Source organism: Gobius niger (genome assembly GCF_951799975.1).
Source record: "Gobius niger genome assembly, chromosome: 7".
Lineage (NCBI taxonomy): Eukaryota > Metazoa > Chordata > Actinopteri > Gobiiformes > Gobiidae > Gobius > Gobius niger.
Window position 1 is genome coordinate 5,384,873 of NC_136858.1, and position 21,076 is coordinate 5,405,948.

Sequence of the window (21,076 nt, forward strand, 5' to 3'; positions counted from 1 at the left end):
TAATAATGAATAAGCCCAGTCTGCTCTCCACAACCCCATGATGTCCGGACTCGAGCGCCTGCACACCCCCACATACACCCCCCCATGTGCACTGTTTCGTGGAGGTTCTTGGACATTGAAGGGGAGCTCATCGCTCGGTCAGCGCTGTGGGTGGGGCGTATCCACTTTTCAGACTCTTTCAATCCTTCAGCGACAGCTCTAGAGTCTGAGTGTAAAACGCACATTTCCAACACTCTGCGCCACGTCTTTCCTGCGGACTTCACTGCTTTGTGGTCATATACAGACTAGCCCAAACCTGTCCCTGCCTTTGCCCAAAGCCTCTCACAAGCCCCTGCAGAGGGACGGAGAAATGTGCACAGATGGCCCGACATGGAGGACTCTCAGACTCTCATTATCAGCTATTCTCAGGGTTTTATTTTATGCCCAGACAACACGGGAGCACGAGCGCAGCTTAGAGGGAACCGTGTCTGTCGGTAGAGACGGAGAAAGAGAGAGAGGGATGAGATGTCGAGGAAATAGCTACTTGTTGTGAAGTTTGGGCTGGTCTCTAATCGGACAGAAAGAAAATAACACTGCGCAAATGAGTGATACATATCTTTACCCTAAACGTAGTGGTTATACGGTAATGCTGCAGGCTTGCTAGTGGTTATACAGCGTATACCTGCGTAACACGTAGACTACACCACTGGTTAGAGAAACGGCAGTAGTGTCCAGAGAAGCGGTGAGTTGCTGATTTTATAACTCACCGCTTCTGACTCTCCGGTCTCCCTCGAATTAAAAGGCAGGTAAAATGGGCATTTAAACATCCTCATTCCCCCCGGCCCCCACCAAAAAAAGTCAGCGCTTTCCGTCCTGACAGTGGAGGCGTTCTGACTGTGGAGCCTGCAACGGAGGCGACCTCACAGGGGAGACCTGCAGGACCTCTTGGATCACCTGCGTCTCATACAAAATGAAATCAATGGGCCAGCAGGCGCACGGACCTTGAACACACAGGCAATTTTACAATTCTATACATATATGTGTACATATGGTTCAAAAGAATGAGGTGAAGAGCAGTTTGTAACCAACGTACCTGTCAGAATGCAGATTTCTTTTGTCTTGGGTAATATCTCTCTCTTTACTGGGAAAATGTACATGAACAGTCACAATGTTCAAAGTCTTCTCTGTCACAAATACACGATGATCCAGTAATAGTCTCGTAAAGGCATCCAAAAGTTGTGACAATATTCTAAAACATTTGCGTGATGTTGCCAAGTACAAAGGACTTTCAGCCATCAGACTAATATGGCAGGTTTGTGAATCCATTCACGTCCAACATAGATCAATTTTAGATTTCTTTGAAAAACAATTTCTTTCCCATAGAGTTGCATTGGCCCCGGCCCCCCATCTGAGATTATGACATCACCACATTCTAGAAAGTGAACGCGACTTATTAAATTAAATTAAACAACTTACAAACTTCTTCATTGTAGCACAACCTTAGGACTCTTGTGGACACATGTACATTTTGTGAAGCTGACACTGAGACTGCCACCCATCTCTTCTGGACATGTCCCCACACCGCCACCTTCTGGAAACATATTGTTACATAATATCCAAAGCTAGCTAACCAATATTTCACCATCAACTTGTTCATCCTTTTGGCCATATCTTATCTCCACAGAACTAATTTTCGCATTAAAAAAACAAACCCTCTTTTCTCAAACGTTCTAAATGACACTCCTCGAATTATCCTAGTCATTATTAAACTAAATTAAATTCCTGCATAAAAAGGAATTAATCAAATGTTAAACAAACAAGCAAACAGAATAATTAGAAAAAAATATTATTATTATTATTATTATTATTATTATTATTATTATTATTATTATTATTATGTGACTTCAGATTGCCAAAGTCAGATCTACGGGCTTAGATTGTCCTGTAGAGCAGTCATTTGTATTGCCTTTTTGATTCAGACTCAATGTTCTGACTTTGCAATAAACGAAAAAAATAAATAAATAATAATAAGTCAGCTCATCGGAACTAATGTGTCCTTGTGTTCTTGTTTCCAACCGGTGCGTTTCGGTTACGGGACAAAACATCCCCAGTGCGCATGCGCGGAGGCCAATGTGAAAGAGCGTTACATGATTTTACACAGCAGCTGTCTGTGAGGCAAAGTCAGAGACCCTCGCGCATTTATTACAGGACCAGTCTCCCGGGGACATGTCCGGAGAAAGCGAGGACGCGGACAAGAAGGTACTTCCACCTGTTTATGTCGGTTAACCGGTCAGAACGGTCAGAATGGTCAGAACACGCACCGGAGCTTGAATGGAGGTCATGAGGAGAGTCTCAGCGGTGATGAAAGAGCGAATGCGTGCCTCATAAAATACCCGAGCGATAACACTGGCGTTCACACAAATATATGTTTACAATTGTTCATTCTTAGGCTGCGTCCGAAACGGGCAGATTGCTAAGAGCTCTTACGCCAAACCGGATGTGCGTCAGCGTCCGCCATGGCAAGTTGCCTCCGAATTGGTAAGTCAGTTAGGAAGGAGTTAGGAAAAGGAGCCTTGATGCTAACTATCATGGCCACTTTAGCATAGGGACCTCTGATGCTAACTAACCAGTGATTAGGAGCTATGTGCCATCCCGCAAGCCACTGCGCCAAATCCCCCCACCCCCCTCGCCCCCACCCTCGAGTGATTCATGCGCAACCACTGTTGATTGACAGGAGCACATTTAATAATAAAAATAATAATAATTAAAAATTAAGATTCTGCACAAGCCAAACTTTATAAAAGTGATAAATCCATGTTGTCGTCCCCACAGCTCAGTCACATGTCAGTGTTAAAGAGTAAACTCAGTAAACTGATTAAATGCTTTTGTTTTCATTTAGTAGAAACTTAAGCCACATGGATCATTTGCATAATGTAGCTTTATGAAACAGCTGTTGAAATAAAATAACACTAAAGGGAAATGTTTGGATCATTTGGATTTATTTTTCTCCTCAAATGTCTTTGTTTGGACACTATGTTGTTGTTGGACACTGTACACTAGGGGGCGACATGCACTTTTGTTTGGCCTGCACTCCACCAATAACTTTAAAGAAGAAGAAAAGCAGCTGTTGGTGATGTCACTTCCCTTTCCCCTGTTTAAGGACGGACGGATTGTTCAAATGCTGCTGATGCTCTAGTTCACTAACTGCCTAGAGATCTAACAGTTGACCCCATGAAAGGTTAAGGAGTTAGTTGCTAGTGTTAGTGCTTAGAGGCTACAATTTGATGGTTTCGGATTGAGCCTTAGACCGCATGACACACACATTTTCTGTGCTGCAGTACTCTCATAGTCGTCTGATAGTGATCAAATGCTACGTGATAAACATTGTACTAACTAAAACGATTTGAAAATGAAAGTTAATCATTAATTAAACAGCAAAGAAAGAAAGAAAAAAAAAACAGCGACGAACTAATGTTAAATATGTATTGTTTACAGTGTGTTTTTACATATTCTCAATGGAATTAGTAAGACTTTGCAATTCATTTGATTTGCTATAGATTAGTAGTCGATAAACTACCTCATAAAAGGTTTGACTTTTCAACTACCACCAGACTTTAATCAGTACAGTTCAGTTTAGTTTATTAGCCATTTATCCGGGTCATTTCAAAGCGGCGCAGTGAAAACAATGGCGGTACTACACAGCGGTTTTGCCTGTGAATGACAGATTGTGTTCATTAAATTGAGTTTTTCTCAGTAAATCAGGCAAGTAAATGAATGATTAGAATCGACGTCTGCACATCTGAAAAAAATGTGTGTGGATTATGTTTTAAAGTTTAATGTAACTGTGCCAGACTAGCCTGGCCTTAGCCATCCGTAAACTCCGGTCAATTTTAATTTCTCTACATGTACGTCTGGGGCTGATCCCAGTGGCCACGTTAAATCGGTTGAATTTTTCAACCTACCATTCAGCGAGCGGGGAAGGCGGGGCTTGTAGCATTGTAGACAGTGTTGTCCAGAATTTGGAGAGGCACCTGCCTGCAGACCTCCACTGTGAGGTCGCTTCCGTTGCAGGCTCCACTGTCAGTACGCCTCCACTGTCAGGACGGGAAATGTACGGGATACGTTTCAAAATAAAATCGCGAACGCACTTCAGGTTGAATCTCTTTCCTCCCAAAAGTATTAATTAGTACAAAAAATATCACGTAAAATCTATCTCCGCGGTCCGGCCGTTTATGGTTAATACTAACACTCTTAACTTTCGCCTTTTATTTCATTCTCTCTCTGTAATGCCTTGCAGTACGGATGCAGTACACTTCTGGGCCACCAGCGTCAAATTGGCGGCGCTGTTTCGCTCCTCCCGCAAAGTTAAGGAAACAAAGTTATTGCCCTTTGTTTTCAGTCACAGAGCGTCGTAGCACATCGACTTCCCAGTTTTCCAGGGCAGAAACAGTGTGAAAATATAAATGAATAAAGCCCAGTGTGCCCTAACCCCACACACTCTGATCATATCAGCTGATGTCTGGACTCTCGCACTGTAGAACGAGCGCCTGCGCAGCCCACATACACAACCCCCTGCGCGCTGCTTTGTGGAGAAGGACTTGTTTTTGGACAATGTTTTGAATGAAGGGGAGCGCGTGGCTCGGGCAACGCTGTAGGCGCGCGCATCCACTTTACAGACTCTTTCAATCCTTCAGCGACAGCTCCAGAGTCCGAATGTAAAACGCACTTCAGCGCTTTGTTGTAAAACACAGACTAGCCCGCACCTGTCACTGCCTTTGCCCAATGTCGCTGTCACGAGCCCCTGCAGAGACTGAGAAATGCGCATAGATGGGCGACATGGAGGACTCTCAGAGCGGGGATGAACAGGGAAGGTGGCGTAGACAGAGGAGACGCTGAGCTGACTCCTCCAGCGCCATGAGGATCGTTAATAAGCCTCTATCACTATCAGCTATTCTCAGGGTTTTATTTTATACCCAGACAACACGGGAGCACGAGCGCAGCCTAGAGGGAACCGTGTCTGCAGAGACGGAGAAAGAGAGAGAGGGATGAGAAGTCGAGGAAATTGTTGTGAAGTTTGGGCTGGAGAACAGAGACAGAGAGAAAATAACACTGAGCATGTGAGTGATAAACGTAGTGGTTATACGGTAATGCTGCAGGTTTTCTAGTGGTTATACAGCGTAAACCTGCGTTACACGTACACTACACCACTGGTTAGAGTAGCGGTGGTAGCGGTGAGTCCAAAGTAGTTGTGAGTTGCAAAATCAGCAACTCACCGCTACTCTGGACATACGCTGACTCGCCGGCCTCCCTCGAATTAAAAGGCATTTAAACGCGCTCATTCCCCCGCCCCCACCCCAAAAAAGTATGCACTTCCCGTCCTGACAGTGGAGGCGTCCTGACAGTGGAGCCTGCAACGGAAGCGACCTCACAGTGGAGGTCTGCAGGCAGCACGTCGTGAGAATTTGCGCCGCATTTGCTGTTTGTAGTTTGGTAATGGCGGCGGATGCAAAAGTAGCTCTTCAATCCGTTCTGGCTCTGCTCCCAAATATCCAGAAATTAAAACTGATGCCTTGGAATGCGCAAGAGTCATGATAGAGTCATGATAGAGTCATGATAGAGTCATGATAGAGTCATGATAGAGCTATGATAGAGCTATGATAGAGCTATGATAGAGCTATGATAGAGCTATGATAGAGTCACATTAGAGCTATGATAGAGCTATGATAAAGCTATGATAGAGCTATGATAGAGTTACGATAGAGTCACAATAGAGCTATGATAGAGTCATGATAGAGCTATGATAGAGCTATGATAGAGCTATGATAGAGCTATGATAGAGCTATGATAGAGTCACATTAGAGCTATGATAGAGCTATGATAAAGCTATGATAGAGCTATGATAGAGTTACGATAGAGTCACAATAGAGCTATGATAGAGTCATGATAGAGCTATGATAGAGCTATGACAGAGCTATGATAGAGTCATGATAGAGTCATGATAGAGTCATGATAGAGTTATGATAGAGTCATGATAGAGTCATGATAGAGTCATGATAGAGTTATGATAGAGCTATGATAGAGCTATGATAGAGTTATGATAGAGTCATGATAGTCATGATAGAGCTATGATAGAGCTATGATAGAGTTATGATAGAGTTATGATAGAGCTATGATAGAGTTATGATAGAGTTATGATAGAGCTATGATAGAGTTATGATAGAGTTATGATAGAGTTATGATAGAGTTATGATAGAGTCATGATAGAGTCATGATAGAGTCATGATAGAGTTATGATAGAGTTATGATAGAGTTATGATAGAGCTATGATAGAGTTATGATAGAGCTATGATAGAGTTATGATAGAGTTATGATAGAGCTATGATAGAGTTATGATAGAGTTATGATAGAGTTATGATAGAGTTATGATAGAGTCATGATAGAGTCATGATAGAGTCATGATAGAGTCATGATAGAGTTATGATAGAGCTATGATAGAGTTATGATAGAGTTATGATAGAGTTATGATAGAGTTATGATAGAGTCATGATAGAGTCATGATAGAGTCATGATAGAGTCATGATAGAGTTATGATAGAGTTATGATAGAGCTATGATAGAGTTATGATAGAGCTATGACAGAGCTATGACAGAGTCATGATAGAGTCATGATAGAGCTATGATAGAGCTATGATAGAGTTATGATAGAGTCATGATAGAGCTATGATAGAGCTATGATAGAGTTATGATAGAGTTATGATAGAGTTATGATAGAGTCATGATAGAGTTATGATAGAGTCATGATAGAGCTATGATAGAGCTATGATAGAGTTATGATAGAGTTATGATAGAGTCATGATAGAGTCATGATAGAGTCATGATAGAGTTATGATAGAGCTATGATAGAGTCATGATAGCTGCTTCACTCACTGGGGCGCATTACATACGTCCCAACCAAACGCTAGCGAAAATCAGATCCAATCGTTTCAAAGGAGTTCACCCCTCCCATCTGATAACGGAGCTCGATTGTGAAGGATCCGGACCCTTGTATGAAATGCAATGAGTACGAGGGTATGGTAAAACCAGGCTAGTGCCAGACACATCAGGCTCCAAATTCTACTTTGCGTTAAACATAAAATAAATTGTTAATCAAATGTTTAATATCGTGACACGGGTTAGCTAAATCATGCTTTAGCTAAATCTAAAGCGGAATAAACTAGAAAGAACATCACCTAAAACATTTTCTAGTCTGCATTACTGCATTCCTGAAAGGCATAATGACATAAATGCATGAAATTCAGCAAAGTTAAGATGGATTAGTGAAGCGTACTCGGCTACCTCTGTTTGTACGAACATCCAGACCGCAGTTCTTTTAGGGCACTAAATCAGATTTTCCTCTCCTGCCCAGGGTTTCCTGGATGTGCTGAAGGTGCCCTGTGCGCGAGAGTCTCTGCTGTACGGGACGGGGAGCGCTTTCACCGTTGGACTCTTGCATTTCTTAGCCACCAGTAAGACTGACTCTGTGGCTCTTTGGTAACCCCAGTCAGTGTATGTGACCTTGAAAAACCTGTGTGTGTGCAGGTCGGGTGAGACGTTCTTATGACGTCGGGTTCGCTGGGTTCTTCATCACCACACTTGGTTCCTGGTAAGTTTTAGGTTTCACTTCCAGGGAAATGGAGGTTCATGCCAACTATTCAATGTACTGGATTACAGGACTGCTTTACTGTTGAAAAATAGATTCACAGTTTTTTAGGTTACACTTACCTTGTGATTGTTGCCAGATTTTTTTCTCACTTAATTTTTCATGTGCTGAACTCCAAGACATAGGACACATTGGCCCTCATTTATCAAACTTATCAAACAATAATCAGTCTGTATGTGGGCGTGTGGTATGCTCAAATCCTACAGCAGGTCAGGAGGTGGTGTACCCCAATTCTAAAGGTGTACTATGCATGTAAAAAAAACTGTTAGTATTAGTGTGTATTTGACCTCTCAGTGACCCAGCGGCTCCATGGGTGGTTAGCATAGCGCCTTTACTTCCAGGATCAATTGTTTTGTAGGTTTTCACTGGTGATTGAACTGTATCCATGGTTACACATTCCATTCCGAAAACCTACCAGACATCCACAAAAACCTGAAATAAAATTGTATCCCGAGGTGTCCTGGAGGCCACTGGGATGGAAAGTAAAGGCACTATGTTAACCACCCATTCATTTTTTTTTTACATAAACAGTTTCACCTGTTCACACCTGTTCACGTTTGTTCATGTCTGTTCACACCTGCACAAGCTCTGTTTGTGAACGTCTCACAAACTTTCTCCTATTTTTGTCTCATCTCATTAACGTAAACACATAAACGTCCTGTCATGTTTCAGTCGCCAAAGCTATAACGAACATTTATTTACAAAGTCTGTGATCACAAACAACGCACAAGAGCCAGTTTAAAGTCTATTCACAGCTCTAGCTAGCTTAAGCGATTAGCTATGAATAAACGTTTCCTCCTGGAAGCAGCGAAGAATGTATTACTCTATATAGTGAAGCTAATTTGATCCTGTTTTACAGTGTGTTATAGTTATTAGCTGCAAATATTTCTTGCTCCTATTAATTAACATGGTGACCTGCTTTGTGGAGTGTGGAAGTCGTTGGTGCATGACCCCTATTGTCCAATCAGAAAGCTGACCGAGCCCCTTATTGCTTTGGGATGCCAGATTCTTTGGCTTAAACCTTTTGGCAACAAACTGAATCATAATAAAATACTACGGTAACACAGGCCGCCTTTCTTTGTGTACGCACTCTCCCAGGTTTTACTGCCGGATCAACAATGCCAAGCTGCGGATGCAGGAGAGGATAATCCAGCAGGGCATCCGCAACAAGGTGGTGTACCAGGGCACCAGCCTGGACCCCAACAAACAACCAGAGGGCCCCCCAAAACTACCAGAGGGCCCCCCAAAACAGGATCAGTCATGACCCACTGATGCAGGAGTCGCAGGAGAGTTTGTGCTGGAACTGTGGAGTATGCTTTGTTGTTATGTTATATATTTAATCTAAAACTATGTCGATGTGGATATTGGCAAATAAATATGATTTGTTTTGGTAATTTGTTTCTTGCCCTGCGTTTTTATCGAGGCTTGGAGCGATATTTATTGAGGCTGGGACAAAATATAGTTTTGCAATATATGGCTATACTTGATTGTTGTGATCATTGTATCGTATCTGCAGTAGTGATGGGATTCACGGCTCTTCAGTGGGAGCTGTGTTCATTTCGTCGTCATAACTTTAGTCACAGTAATGTTTTTGTGACTAAAATTGGACTAAAAGTTTTTCATGAGACTAAACTGTGACTAAATTGTCCAGATATTTTCATCGACTAAAATAAGACTAAATCAAAATGAAGTGAATGAAATCATCCAAACTTCAGAGCCTCAGATCATTTCAATCCTCTGCTAAAGTCGACTAAATTCATCTTAATTTTAGTCGACTAAAACTAGACTATAATTGAAGGAAATGATTTGACTAAATCTAAAAGAAATTTTCATCAAAAGATTAAATTGAAATATGTTGTCAAAATGAACACTGACTGCGAGCCGAGACTTTGGGATCAGTTTGTTTCAAAGAGCCATTCAAAAGACTGGCTCTTATTAATATAACATTTGAATAACGCCAGCCAGAGAACTCACTATATCTCACAATAATAGCCATCGAGAAAAGGCTCTTTTTTTAATTGAAATAATCTCAAATCACAAAGAGACTGATATTTGCGCTTTGAAAAACATGTTTGTGAATCAAATGTAATAAAAAGAGGCTGCAACTGTCTGACAAATCAGTTTTAGTGCATTTAGCTTTCACTCGTGCTGTCTCCAGTTGAGAGTGTAACTCCTCATTTGAAAGCCAAGACCTACAACATTAATCTAAGCCTCTTCCTAGTTATAATTGTCACGGTTTCATCCTTATTGTTCGTGTTTTCATCCCATTTTTGTTGGTTTTTTTTGGTTTTGGTCACACAATGCAGCTAAAACGCAACATAAATGTGATTAAAATGTGGCAAAAAACACGACCCAAAACGCATTAATAATGTGACAAAAACGCGACAAAATGCGACAAAACAAAGCAAAGAAAACATAATAAAAACGCAACTTAAAAGATTAACATGTGGCAACAAAAACAAGGCAGAAGCTTTGATTAGTTTGGTCGGTCTTAGCTTTCAAATGAAGGGTTTCACTGGCCTAAAGGCTGTAAGCTCCCGTCGAGAAGCTTTTAGATTTGGATAAAACTGGAGAAAATGTGCTCAGTTGTGGCGGGAGCTAAGAGGTTAAATTGACTGGAGAAAAAAGTCTCTTTTCACGACTGAGCTCCGGTTCAAACCTTTCAGATTTGGGTAATGCTGAGCTGGAGACAATGCGCTCGGTTCAGGCTGGGGGACAGAGGGTAGACTACAGTCCAATTATTTTCTCATGATGGTCTCCACAAACTGACCGACTAAGGGAGAATGTGTTTTTACGATTAAGGTTCAGATGAGGCCAGAGAAGTCTGCAGGTGTGCACTTTGTCCAGCAGATGGCGCCACTCCACTTGGTCAGAGTTTCAGCCACAGATGATGTTTTCAGGATATGAACAGGAAACCGTCATAATGATCACTGTGAACCAGGTAATGCTCCTCTTCATATGAAAGTGTAAGGCCTTTATGATGCATGCAAGCTAAACATTTAGATACCATTGTTCTGTAGAAGAGCAAGAGCAGAATTTGGCCAAAATGAAACTGTGACAAACTCTGACAATCATGAAATAAAGTGAACATTTTAATATGTTTTGTTGAACTATAAATAATTTCTTATTATGTGAACGATTGCTTTACTAATGAAGAGTATGTGTGTTGTCCAGGAATTTCACATCACAGTAAAGATTCACTGAACAAAAATGTAATGCCTTTTGTTTTTGCTCTTATTTTTCATGAGCTCATCTCAAAGATGTGAAACATTTTCAATAAAACATCATTGACATCATCATCATTGGTCACTTTGGGCCTGATTTTGGGCCATGAAAAGTGCTTTATGAGTCGAGACCACCTCTCCAGGAACCGCCACCTTAACGTGGTGGAGGGGTTTGAGCGCCCGAATGATCCTGGAGCTCTGTTGTCGGGGGCTTCGTGCCCCTGGTAGGGTCTCCCATGGCGAACAGGTCCTAGGTGACGGGTCAGACAAAGAGCGGTTCAGAAGCCCCTTATGAGAGACCAACAGGCCCGGTTAGACCCATGAGGCCGTCCTCCCGTGGGCCCAACACCAGCAGGAGGAAATGGACAAGTGGAAGAAAATGGAAACAAAGTAACAAGAGTCAAGAATAATGTTTCTCAAACAGAAGGAGAAATTGTACTTTTAAAGTACAATTCCTTCAAAAGGATACTAAAAGTACCAGAGTCAGGTAGTACTCAGTTACATTTACTCAAATACATGTACTTGAGTAACTTTTTGACGTTATTATAATTCCCAGAATAGTTTGACTATACAGTACTTTTTACCTCTACTTGAGTAATATTCTAATGAAGTATCTGTACTCTTACTTGTTCCACAATGAGTCAATCAGTCAATGGTTTTGTTCAGCCCAATATCACATCAGGAGTTTCCTCACAGCTGCACTCAACACTAAGCCAATAAAACAGACTTTACAAACAGACAATGAAGTATCCAGGCAAACATTAAGTCAAATACGCGTCGGCAGCAGGTGGCGGCGTGGGTGTCCCCCGTCCTTACACTCTCCAGAGTAATTGTTTCCGCAGCAAGAGCTTCATGTGACACAGAAAAGCAGTGTTTGTGTTTCATGAATCATTTCCTCTTGAAGTTTTTGATAGTCGTTGTAGATCAGGCTACCTCTGTTTGCTATCTCACTGTCTGCACATTTCCTGTCTGTCCTGACTCTGAGTGTCTCTGAGAGCTCCATGGAACCAGTCAACGTCTCCATTCTGAGATCAATAAAGACTCATCTTACATCACATTCCATGTTTTGCTTCTTATTATTGTGTCACTACTGAATTATAAAGAAGACTTTTACGCTCATATAGTTAGTTACTCAGTAAAACTGTGTACCGCAGTACCTTTGATACTCGACTCAGTCCCAGAAAAAAATATATTGGAAAGAGATAAACTTTTAAAATACTTAATTTTATACATTGTGCACTTTTCTATCTAAATCATTTGTGGTAAAATGTTGCCATTTGTTATATTGAAAATGATCAATTTAACACTTGGTGCATCGTGATACGTACTGGACAACAGTGTATCCTTCCAGCCCTTCTTGAGTAAAATGTTTCCAAAGTAACGCTTGCTCTTAGAAAAAGTTCTGTAAAATAACACACAAAAGTACTGGCTGCAAATGACCATGACTTCTTCAGTATTTCCTTCAGAATGTTCCGTTAAATCTGTGACGTGTGAATAAATGGCACAGTACAAAGTCGGAAAGGGAAGTAGCAAACAAAAAGAACAGGTCAAGTTAATGCAAGTACTACTATACTACTATTACTACCACCCCCTCTCATATTATTTCCATCCTTACTGCATTAGCTCCTCTTTGAAGTACACTCTTGTTGAAGTTGTACCAAGCTGTGCCGGTGTGTCAGACGTGAATAAAAAGGAGGACACGTGCTTGGGTTTAGCAGGAGGTAGTTTATTGACCGTTCACGCGGCGATGACTGGTCTGTTTACTCCTGCGCTCAGACCTGAGACGTCCTAATGTTCAGCTGATCCATGTCACAATGAGGGCAGGCAGTGCTGGTCCTACATGTCAGCTGCTTCTACTACCACGTATCTTCACGTCAGCGACACGTCCATCCCTGTGTTCTCACGCTCAAATACATGCTGTCGCTTATCTTTTCATTCTGGGACTGTCTTATACCGGCAGCGCTACATTCTTCAGCCAGCCATGAAAGTCGTGGCAGTGCAATGGCATGGTCTCCCTATTCATAGTTTTCAGTGACAGCCCTCGAAGGGAAGTAACCGTGGTGACGCATCGTGGATTTTTCCAGTAGACGGACTGTCAACACAGGAAATGTGTTGAATGGGACTGTAGAATATTCTGCCAAATTATTGTTTATTGTGACGCAAGAAGCATCAACATATCGCAAAATCACTGACTTTAACAATCAAACTATAGCACATGGGAACTTAAAATGTGCAAAAGTTCAGCTTTGTCTAACTTGGTTCAATTTTTGGTGGAATAAAAGATTAGTGGCATAATCTACTTAGCTAACGCTAGCTTGCAACAAGGCTGCGTTCACATGAAAGAGCCCATGGAGTTTGGGAATGTGATGTCATATCGCTAAGCATTATGGGATTAGCAGCAATTGTAAACTAATGAGATTTTAAAAGTTAAGTTATTGTTCACATTAAAACATTTGGACACCACAGTGTGTTAGATGTATTTACCAGCAGTGACTCAGCAGCTAACGGAGTTGTTCCACGGCTATTTTCTCCACTTTTTATACTGTTTTTAGCTAATGTTAGTCAATGGAAATGTACGCTAACAACTGCAAAGATGGCGGATCTCCATGGTAACTGTGGGATTTCCCGAACTCATTTGTCGGATTCCAGATGTAAAAAAGAAAACAATCCCATTACAAATATAATTTAAACCATGACATTATGAAAAATTCAAATATTCAGAGTTTAAAAGCACAAAGCAGGCTAATCAGCTATAAGCTAACTACCGACTATCGCGGGGACATTTTACAAGAAAGAAAACACTAAATATTAGAAAATATCCTTAAAAAAAATTCACTTTTAGGTAATAGAATAGAAAAAAAACTTCATTATATACCATGCAGTGATGGCAGAAATTGGCAGGTAAATCTTTAAAATTGTGTGTTGTATGTTCATGAGATAGCACGTAGCTGTTTGGCTGCTATTGTTCTCTACAGAGCTCAACAGTCCCACCCACTCCCGGTCACGTGTCGCGGTACAACATAAAAAATCCCCTTGTATTATTATCATTGACTTTTCGAAAAGTCATCTATTAAGAGTTAAACATCACGGCACCGGCTAATGTATGTGCTAACTCACGGACATGAAACATACAAGGTACAATTAAAGATTTGAACTGCTAAATTATAAAAGTAATTTCGTCGTATTTTTAAGTATTGTTTGTTTCTTTTTTGTAACATACCCACACAAGTGTCGGTAGTTAGCACATAGCTGTCATTAAACTCTTAATAATACTTGGGATTTTTGGTGTCGGACCCCGACACGTGACCAGGAGTGGGTGGGACTGTGGAGCTCTATAGTTCAGTATCAGATATTATACTGAATGTGACCATAGAAATTCAACATTTTGTGGGGAACCTGTTAGCATTGTCCATCAGCTAACATAAGCAATAAACGATATTAAAAAGAAAAGGGCCATGAAACAATTCTGTTAGCTGCTGGGTCACTATTATAACGCTTTTATGTGAGCAAGTATTTTGCCCTTTAACATAGTCATGGCTTTATTATTTGAAATGTCCCACAAATTTGAGCAGTTTTGATGACAAAATCTCAAGCTATATGGAGCTCAAGAGTCCTGCCTCCTGCCAATGGTGGAAATAAAAATTCCACCATTGGAATGACTTCGTTTCCAAACCATGAAAGTCGTACTGTATGTAGTGGAGTCAAATATCACACGAGTTTTCAGCTCTCACAGACCCTCAACACATCCCCATTGTTCACTGAGGGTCATTTGAAGCTGGTCTCAGCCGGAGTTTGGAGCGATACGTGACCAAGGTGGACCGCTAATGCTAACGCGGTGCTAATGTAACCGCTGACTTCCTGGTTCATGCGCTGGAGGAAAATGTGCCATATTTTGACACACGACAGTGCCTGTTTTTCTGTCACGTTTACAATGTAGTTCTACTGTGCCATATATTACTTTAGTCTCCTACAAGCAAATCCATAGAGTACCATTAAGAAAAACTATATTTATAAAGTAAATAAAACAGCCTCAATACTGGGAAACACGTTTAACTCGCTATAGCATCAGAAAACTTGAACGTGAACACTAAAATGTTTTGATCATACCCAAGTGTCTCGCGTGAGGCAAAGAGGCTTCAGACAGTGCAGTGCCTCCAGTTAGCTCCCCTTCGACAGTCACCCGAAAACTATGAATGGCGTCAGAAGTCTTTTAACTTAACACATTAGTACAACAGTGTATTTTGTTCCATAAAATATAGCACAAGTGTCATGTTTTATTCAACGTTAGGTTTGATTGGGTGATTTGCATTCAGACATACAGTGGACGGGAACAGCAGTTTCTACAAGGAGGGTCATTTTTATAGACACTTCGGGATTCTTAGTACATTGTTAGTCACATGAAATCAGATTACAGTCGGCGCAGAAACTCTTCATGCCCCTCCATTCATTTCTATTCCAGTATGTAGCATTTGTGATTTCAGTTATTATTGGATCGGACTTTTGGGAAGATTCAATGGGTATAGAAGAGATGACGGCACAGTGTGGCCACAGAAGCCAAATGAGAGTCAATGTTGAGAAATGTGTCCATCTTCACATTCTCAGTCTCAATGGATTTTTTCAACGTCTGTTTTTGAATCATTGTTGCAGAGTAAGCTGTGCATCATTTTACGCATACACATGAATGTAACATTTTGTTCATATCAGATTGCTACATATTCAAATAGATATTAACAAAGGGGCCTAAATAGTTCTGCTGCGTGTAGACAGGCAAATTACATACAATCATTTTTACTAAACGTGCCGTTTTAATTAGGCAAAAAGTGAAAACAAGTAAATATTCCTAACTACATTAGGAGATATATTTCCAATGTTTTGATGAAAACAATGTCACATTCTGATTAAAAATGATTACAAGAAGTCCTTTTAAGGTGCAGCTTGATTTTTCAGTAAATTCCATTTTTTTTTTCTTTTTTTTTTTTCCTGCCTGGATTTGACCAGACAAACAAACATGCAAACTCCTCACAGACAAATGCAACTTGCTGTGGGAATTGAACCACTATGCCACAATGAAAACCTACGGTATCCTAGCAGGGACATGTGTCCGTAAAACAGGAAATAAATTTCAATCTGAAACAAATTTGAAAACAGCTGCGTGTCCAAAATTAATGGCCATTCCATTTAAATTTTCTAAAATGTCGCAAATTTTTGAGCCCGCTCCAATGAAAGCTAGGGCTGAAAGATTTTTTAATAGATACAGACGGCAACGTGTCACACTAGCGAGAGGAAAGGAAGTCAGGAAAAATGTTTTCACTCTTTTAGACGCTTTCTGGTGGAATATAAGCACATTCAGTACACGCAAAAAAAATCAGGTCATTATGAATGTTTTTTCCCTATAAGATTGTGAAAAACCAGCACTCGAAGCTAGCGATTAGCAATAGCATGAATCTAACATTAGCTATATGGTTAGCATTCTCTGTTATTTAAGTATTCATGGACTGCTGAACCACTTTACTCCTCGCCATATCTTTACTTACTCGGAAATATGTTCATACTTGAGGATTTGTTAAAGTAATGGTGAAGTAATGGGTGAAAGAGTAGTTCTTTTCCGTCTTTGTTTTGACCATCCAGAGATGCCGTCTGTATCTATAAGAAAAAATAATAATACTTGAGAATACATTTGCGATTTACGTTTTACAAGCCAGATTTAGTTCACATTAGCCCATTTTAAACATGTCCAGGAGCGTTAGCATTTGAGAGAAGACTGAAATACGAGCTGCTACACTAATACAAAAATCCCATGCATTTCAGAACACGTTTGTAGAGCTCTAAACTACAGGGTTAACAGTATTTATACATCGTCTCACATAAAAATAAAAATCAGACTTGGTGATTTGCTAATCGTGACAAATCTTTCAGCCTTATATCAAACAGCTAAGTGAATTCGGCTTTGCGCCATTGTTTTCCCAGTTGGACGCTCCGCCACTGAGCTCTTCTCATCCCACATTTCTTCCATATGAACTTGTTGTCTTTTATCTGCTGTGGTCTTATTATAGCGCCTTTTATCTGCGCGCCTGGCCTCCGCATGCCTGTCCGGGGCCATGCCTTCTCAAGGACACGCCGCTGCTTTGGGAGTGCGACTCTAAAAACAAGGTGGTAGTGTGTGTGTTTGCGAAAGAACGCGGCTCTAGTGGATAAGTTTAGCAGTGAATGAACAGCACTTTGACAATAGGTTGTTGTTGTTGACACGCTGCCAGTTTGGAGGAAGCAGGACAGGAGCAATGTCACACGGACCGAGCCAGCGACGAAACCTAACAATGAAACACAATGGGCTGAAACGCCAGCTAACTTTCCTGTGCTGCTGTTTTCTGTCCTTGTTTTATCTCTGTTTGAACACGCAATGCAACATGTTGAAGACGTGTATGTAGAGATTTTGCTGGAGGAGATGAATTAATAATAGTTAATCATGTAGCCAAAGGTTGAAGTGTATTTGACACATAGTGGATTGACTTTTATTTCACATCTATGTAGGTTTTAATCCTATTTTATTAAAACTGATGTTAAAAAAGACAGGAAACAGCTACGAGCTAACAGGAAGTTAGCCTTAACATTCCATGCATGGCGCCTATTAGTGTAGGATCTATGCTGTGGTTTTATCTGTACAGTAAACGACAGCAGTTAGCCAAGGTTTTTTTTAGTTGTACATTACTCGTACATTATATAAATATAACTTGTAAACTCGGACATGATCTGAATGCTCCGAGTTCACGTACGAGATGAAATGCAGCTGATGATAAACATCAATGACACAGCCTTCAGTACAACGTTATTCAGCATGTTTTGAATGACATCTGGTGTGAAGAAACGTTCATGTGACGTTAGCATCTTATTAGCATTAGCTGTTTAGTTTTTTGTCTGAGTTTATTCAGCTGGAACGCTCTGAGGTCATAAGTCGTCATTTTAAAGTGGGAAAAATCACAGTTAGCAGTGGCCAGGAATTATTATGAACTTATGAATGTGGCTCTAACAGTGATTGCTTTTGCAGATTAGTGCATTCGTGCCGAGGTGATTTGACTTGCCGATGATCGTGCCTCCGCCTCAAATGGTGTCCCCGCAACTGGAGGATAAATAAACCTTCATTCGCCGCCCGTGCCGCTCCATCCTATCGCCTTGTTATCACTGTGCTCTGAACTAAAGTGTGGCCATGACTTCAACCGAAAGCGCAGAATCAGAAAGGGCATGTAAACAGTATCGAGAGAGATAGGTTGTGGGTTGGTTGGCCCCGTCCCAAAAACACATCAGTCGCACCAGCTATACACTCGCTCTATGAACCGATGTCCATTTTTAGATGGCAGTTGTTGTTCTGAAGGCGAACGCCTCCGTCACCGCTCCTGCCTGCTGCTTCTCCAAACCGCACGCTCTTATGTCGGGCATAGGGAACATTACTGTCGACACCTCACCCCCCCCACCCCCACCCCCAACCCCACCCCACTCTTGAATAAAAACCCCGTCAAATCATACCTTAATCACACGACTACTCATCAGTAGGATTTAGAACTACTGCATAAAATTGCAGAGAAAATACAGAGCTCTTAAAACGAAGAGCGTAGTTGTGATTTTCCCATGACGGTATAGAAAAAGGCAACACAAATCCAAAACCATTTGTGTTCGCGATGAGACTAAGGAAACTGACATGTAGTGCCCCCGAAGACGAACCACCGGCAAAGTTTACAAGTTAACACGTCTATATTACAACAAACAAAAATGCACTTGTTTTTTATGTACAGGTCATCGAGTGAACATTGCGAGAGTCTATGTTACAATTGAGATGTCGCTATCCAGTACCTTTGGCATGGACTTACAGCAAGTATCAAAAAAGGCAAATAAAGCTTGTTCAAAAACCTGAGTGCTCTACTCTTCTACTACTTTGGGGTGGGCAAAATGGCAAAAATATTTAAAGCGCAATATATATATTTTTTCTGATTATTGTTGCGCTTGCGGTTATATTTGCAGCAAGCTTTTGTCTTCATGGTTTGCATATCTTTATTTTTGAAGGCTTACTTCTCTCTCTCAGAATCTCACTTCTTGTGTGGCAGTATAGGGCAAATTACCCCGTGAAAAGAACAAAACTCCAGCCTCCACTTGGGCAGACGACTTGCTGACAAATCAATGGCACCATGATAAATGTTCTGCTGAGAACAGACCATGAGATGGTGCTTGGATTTGGATGGAGAATCTCTTTTGATTCGTTTGTAACCAGGGTTGTGTTCACATAATGACGTTCTAAAACAGCCTACAGTTTAAAATCGTCTTCCATGGTGGGAACTAGGGCTGGGTACTGTTAAACGATACCAGTATGGTACTGGAAAAAAGATCAAGGTACTACTGGTATCAGAAAAGCAAAAATCGAAAGCTGGTACCCCAAAAAATATTTAAAATAATATCTTTAAATCCAAGTTTTAATGTGGTTCGAAAATTGAGGAAAAAATTAGGGGGGAATGGGTAAAAAAATGTGTTTTATGGTTCTATATGACAAATAGTTTTAGTAAAGGTATTGAAAAAGTATCGTTAAAGTACTGTTATCACAGAAAGCTGTACCGGTACCCAGCCCTAGTGGTAACTATGGCAACTGTCAAGCTGCAAATTATTCTGTATTCGCTTTTGGCTAATACGTTTGTTCAGTGTGACATCACAACTTCTGCTTCCGGGTCCTAGCAAACTGGCAAATATGCAAGAAAAAAACATTTTTAAAAACTCTTAAAAACAACCATCTATATTTCTGAAACTCAACAGAGAGATACTGAACCTACTTATTTCTCAGACTCATTAGCCAAAAATGCCGTTCCTACTGCTAAAAAAGTATTATTTACTAAAGTCGCAACTTCCAGGGTTAGCGTAGCTGCGTTAGCATTTTTCTCCGCAAACCCGGATGTAGCTATTTTGGTAAATATGACTTTCATAGCAGTAAGTACAGCATTTTTGGCTAATGGGCCATAAATAAGTATGTTCAGTAACTCTCTGTTTGAGTTTCACAAATATTGATTGTGGTATTGAAGAGTTTTTTTGTAGTTTCTCGCACATCTGTGTACCGGGAGGAGAGCTGTGACGTCACCACTTAACAAACATATAAATCTGCCGTTACTGGGAGAATCCACATGAAACAAAAACTGTCTCGAACTTGATTATCTTCTCTGTCAGTACATATAAACTAATCTCCAATGATCGTCTCATACAGGTGTCCAAAAGTGATATTTCTCTCCAAAAACACGAGTGTATTGTTGGTCAGTAGAAAAGCCTTTCTACCATTAAAGTAATACGTTTGGACACCTGTGCCCTTTGCATTCCAGTTTCTACATTCAGAAAAGCTTTTTCGTCCAGCAATAAGTTTTTATTTTGGCCCTCCCAGGAAACAAAGTTTGGGGAACCTTAAATGATTGTTACGCAACAAAAGTACAGGTAGACGAGGGATTGAAAACCCCCTTAAAAATGGCCTTTGCCGTTTATTTACAATTGGTCTTTTTGAACCCAGTCGCCCACCCCAGTTTCTAACACTAACTATGTTTGGAAAGCACTAAACTTCACTAATACAGCGACGGCTACAGACTGAAGCACAGCACGGATGGACGACGGAGCTGCGGCGGCGTGTGGGAAACGCTATGGCTTTTTTTTTTTGCTGACTCACTTCACCGTGGGCAGCCGGACGCCTCCTCAGAGCCATTTTACTCCACATTCACAGTGCACCCAATCTCTACCGTATCATTACGCCAGCACACATTCTCAGTAGGATTTGGTGTGCGCTGCAGGGTGGCCTAGCGGTCAGGCTGCGCCGCACACGCAGGTCCAAGTGACCTGGGAAAGTGTCAATAGATGGACTGCCGGCTCCACTTTAAAGCAGGGGTCTCCAGCTTTACCCTTTCAGCTCGACTTTCCCCATGGCAGACTTATGATACAATAGAGCACCAAAAGCAGCACGATGGAGATGATGACAAGGCTTATAAAAATATGTTTTTAAAAGTATCTAAAAAATTGAAGAGGAAGAGAATTTATATGTGTCTAAATGTGAATTTGACCAAGATTTTTGTTAAAACCACGTTGCCAGATGGGCTGCTTTTGTTCACATCTAGCTTGTCGTGTTTATTCCTTGTGTTCATTGTGACGAAATATTTCAATTTAGTTTT

General features: G+C 41.0%; 1 protein-coding gene across 1 annotated transcript; it reads left to right on the forward strand.

Annotated features, from left to right (window-relative positions):
* Positions 1 to 2,205: 2,205 nt before the first annotated feature.
* Positions 2,206 to 9,047, forward strand: cox20 (cytochrome c oxidase assembly factor COX20; the record flags this gene model as incomplete). Its single annotated transcript, XM_079559363.1, has 5 exons — positions 2,206 to 2,238; positions 4,518 to 4,622; positions 7,384 to 7,483; positions 7,557 to 7,620; positions 8,776 to 9,047. 5 exons carry the CDS (start codon positions 2,206 to 2,208, stop codon positions 8,939 to 8,941), a joined length of 468 nt encoding a protein of 155 aa, XP_079415489.1. The 3' UTR covers positions 8,942 to 9,047.
* Between the last annotated feature and the right edge of the window lie 12,029 nt (positions 9,048 to 21,076).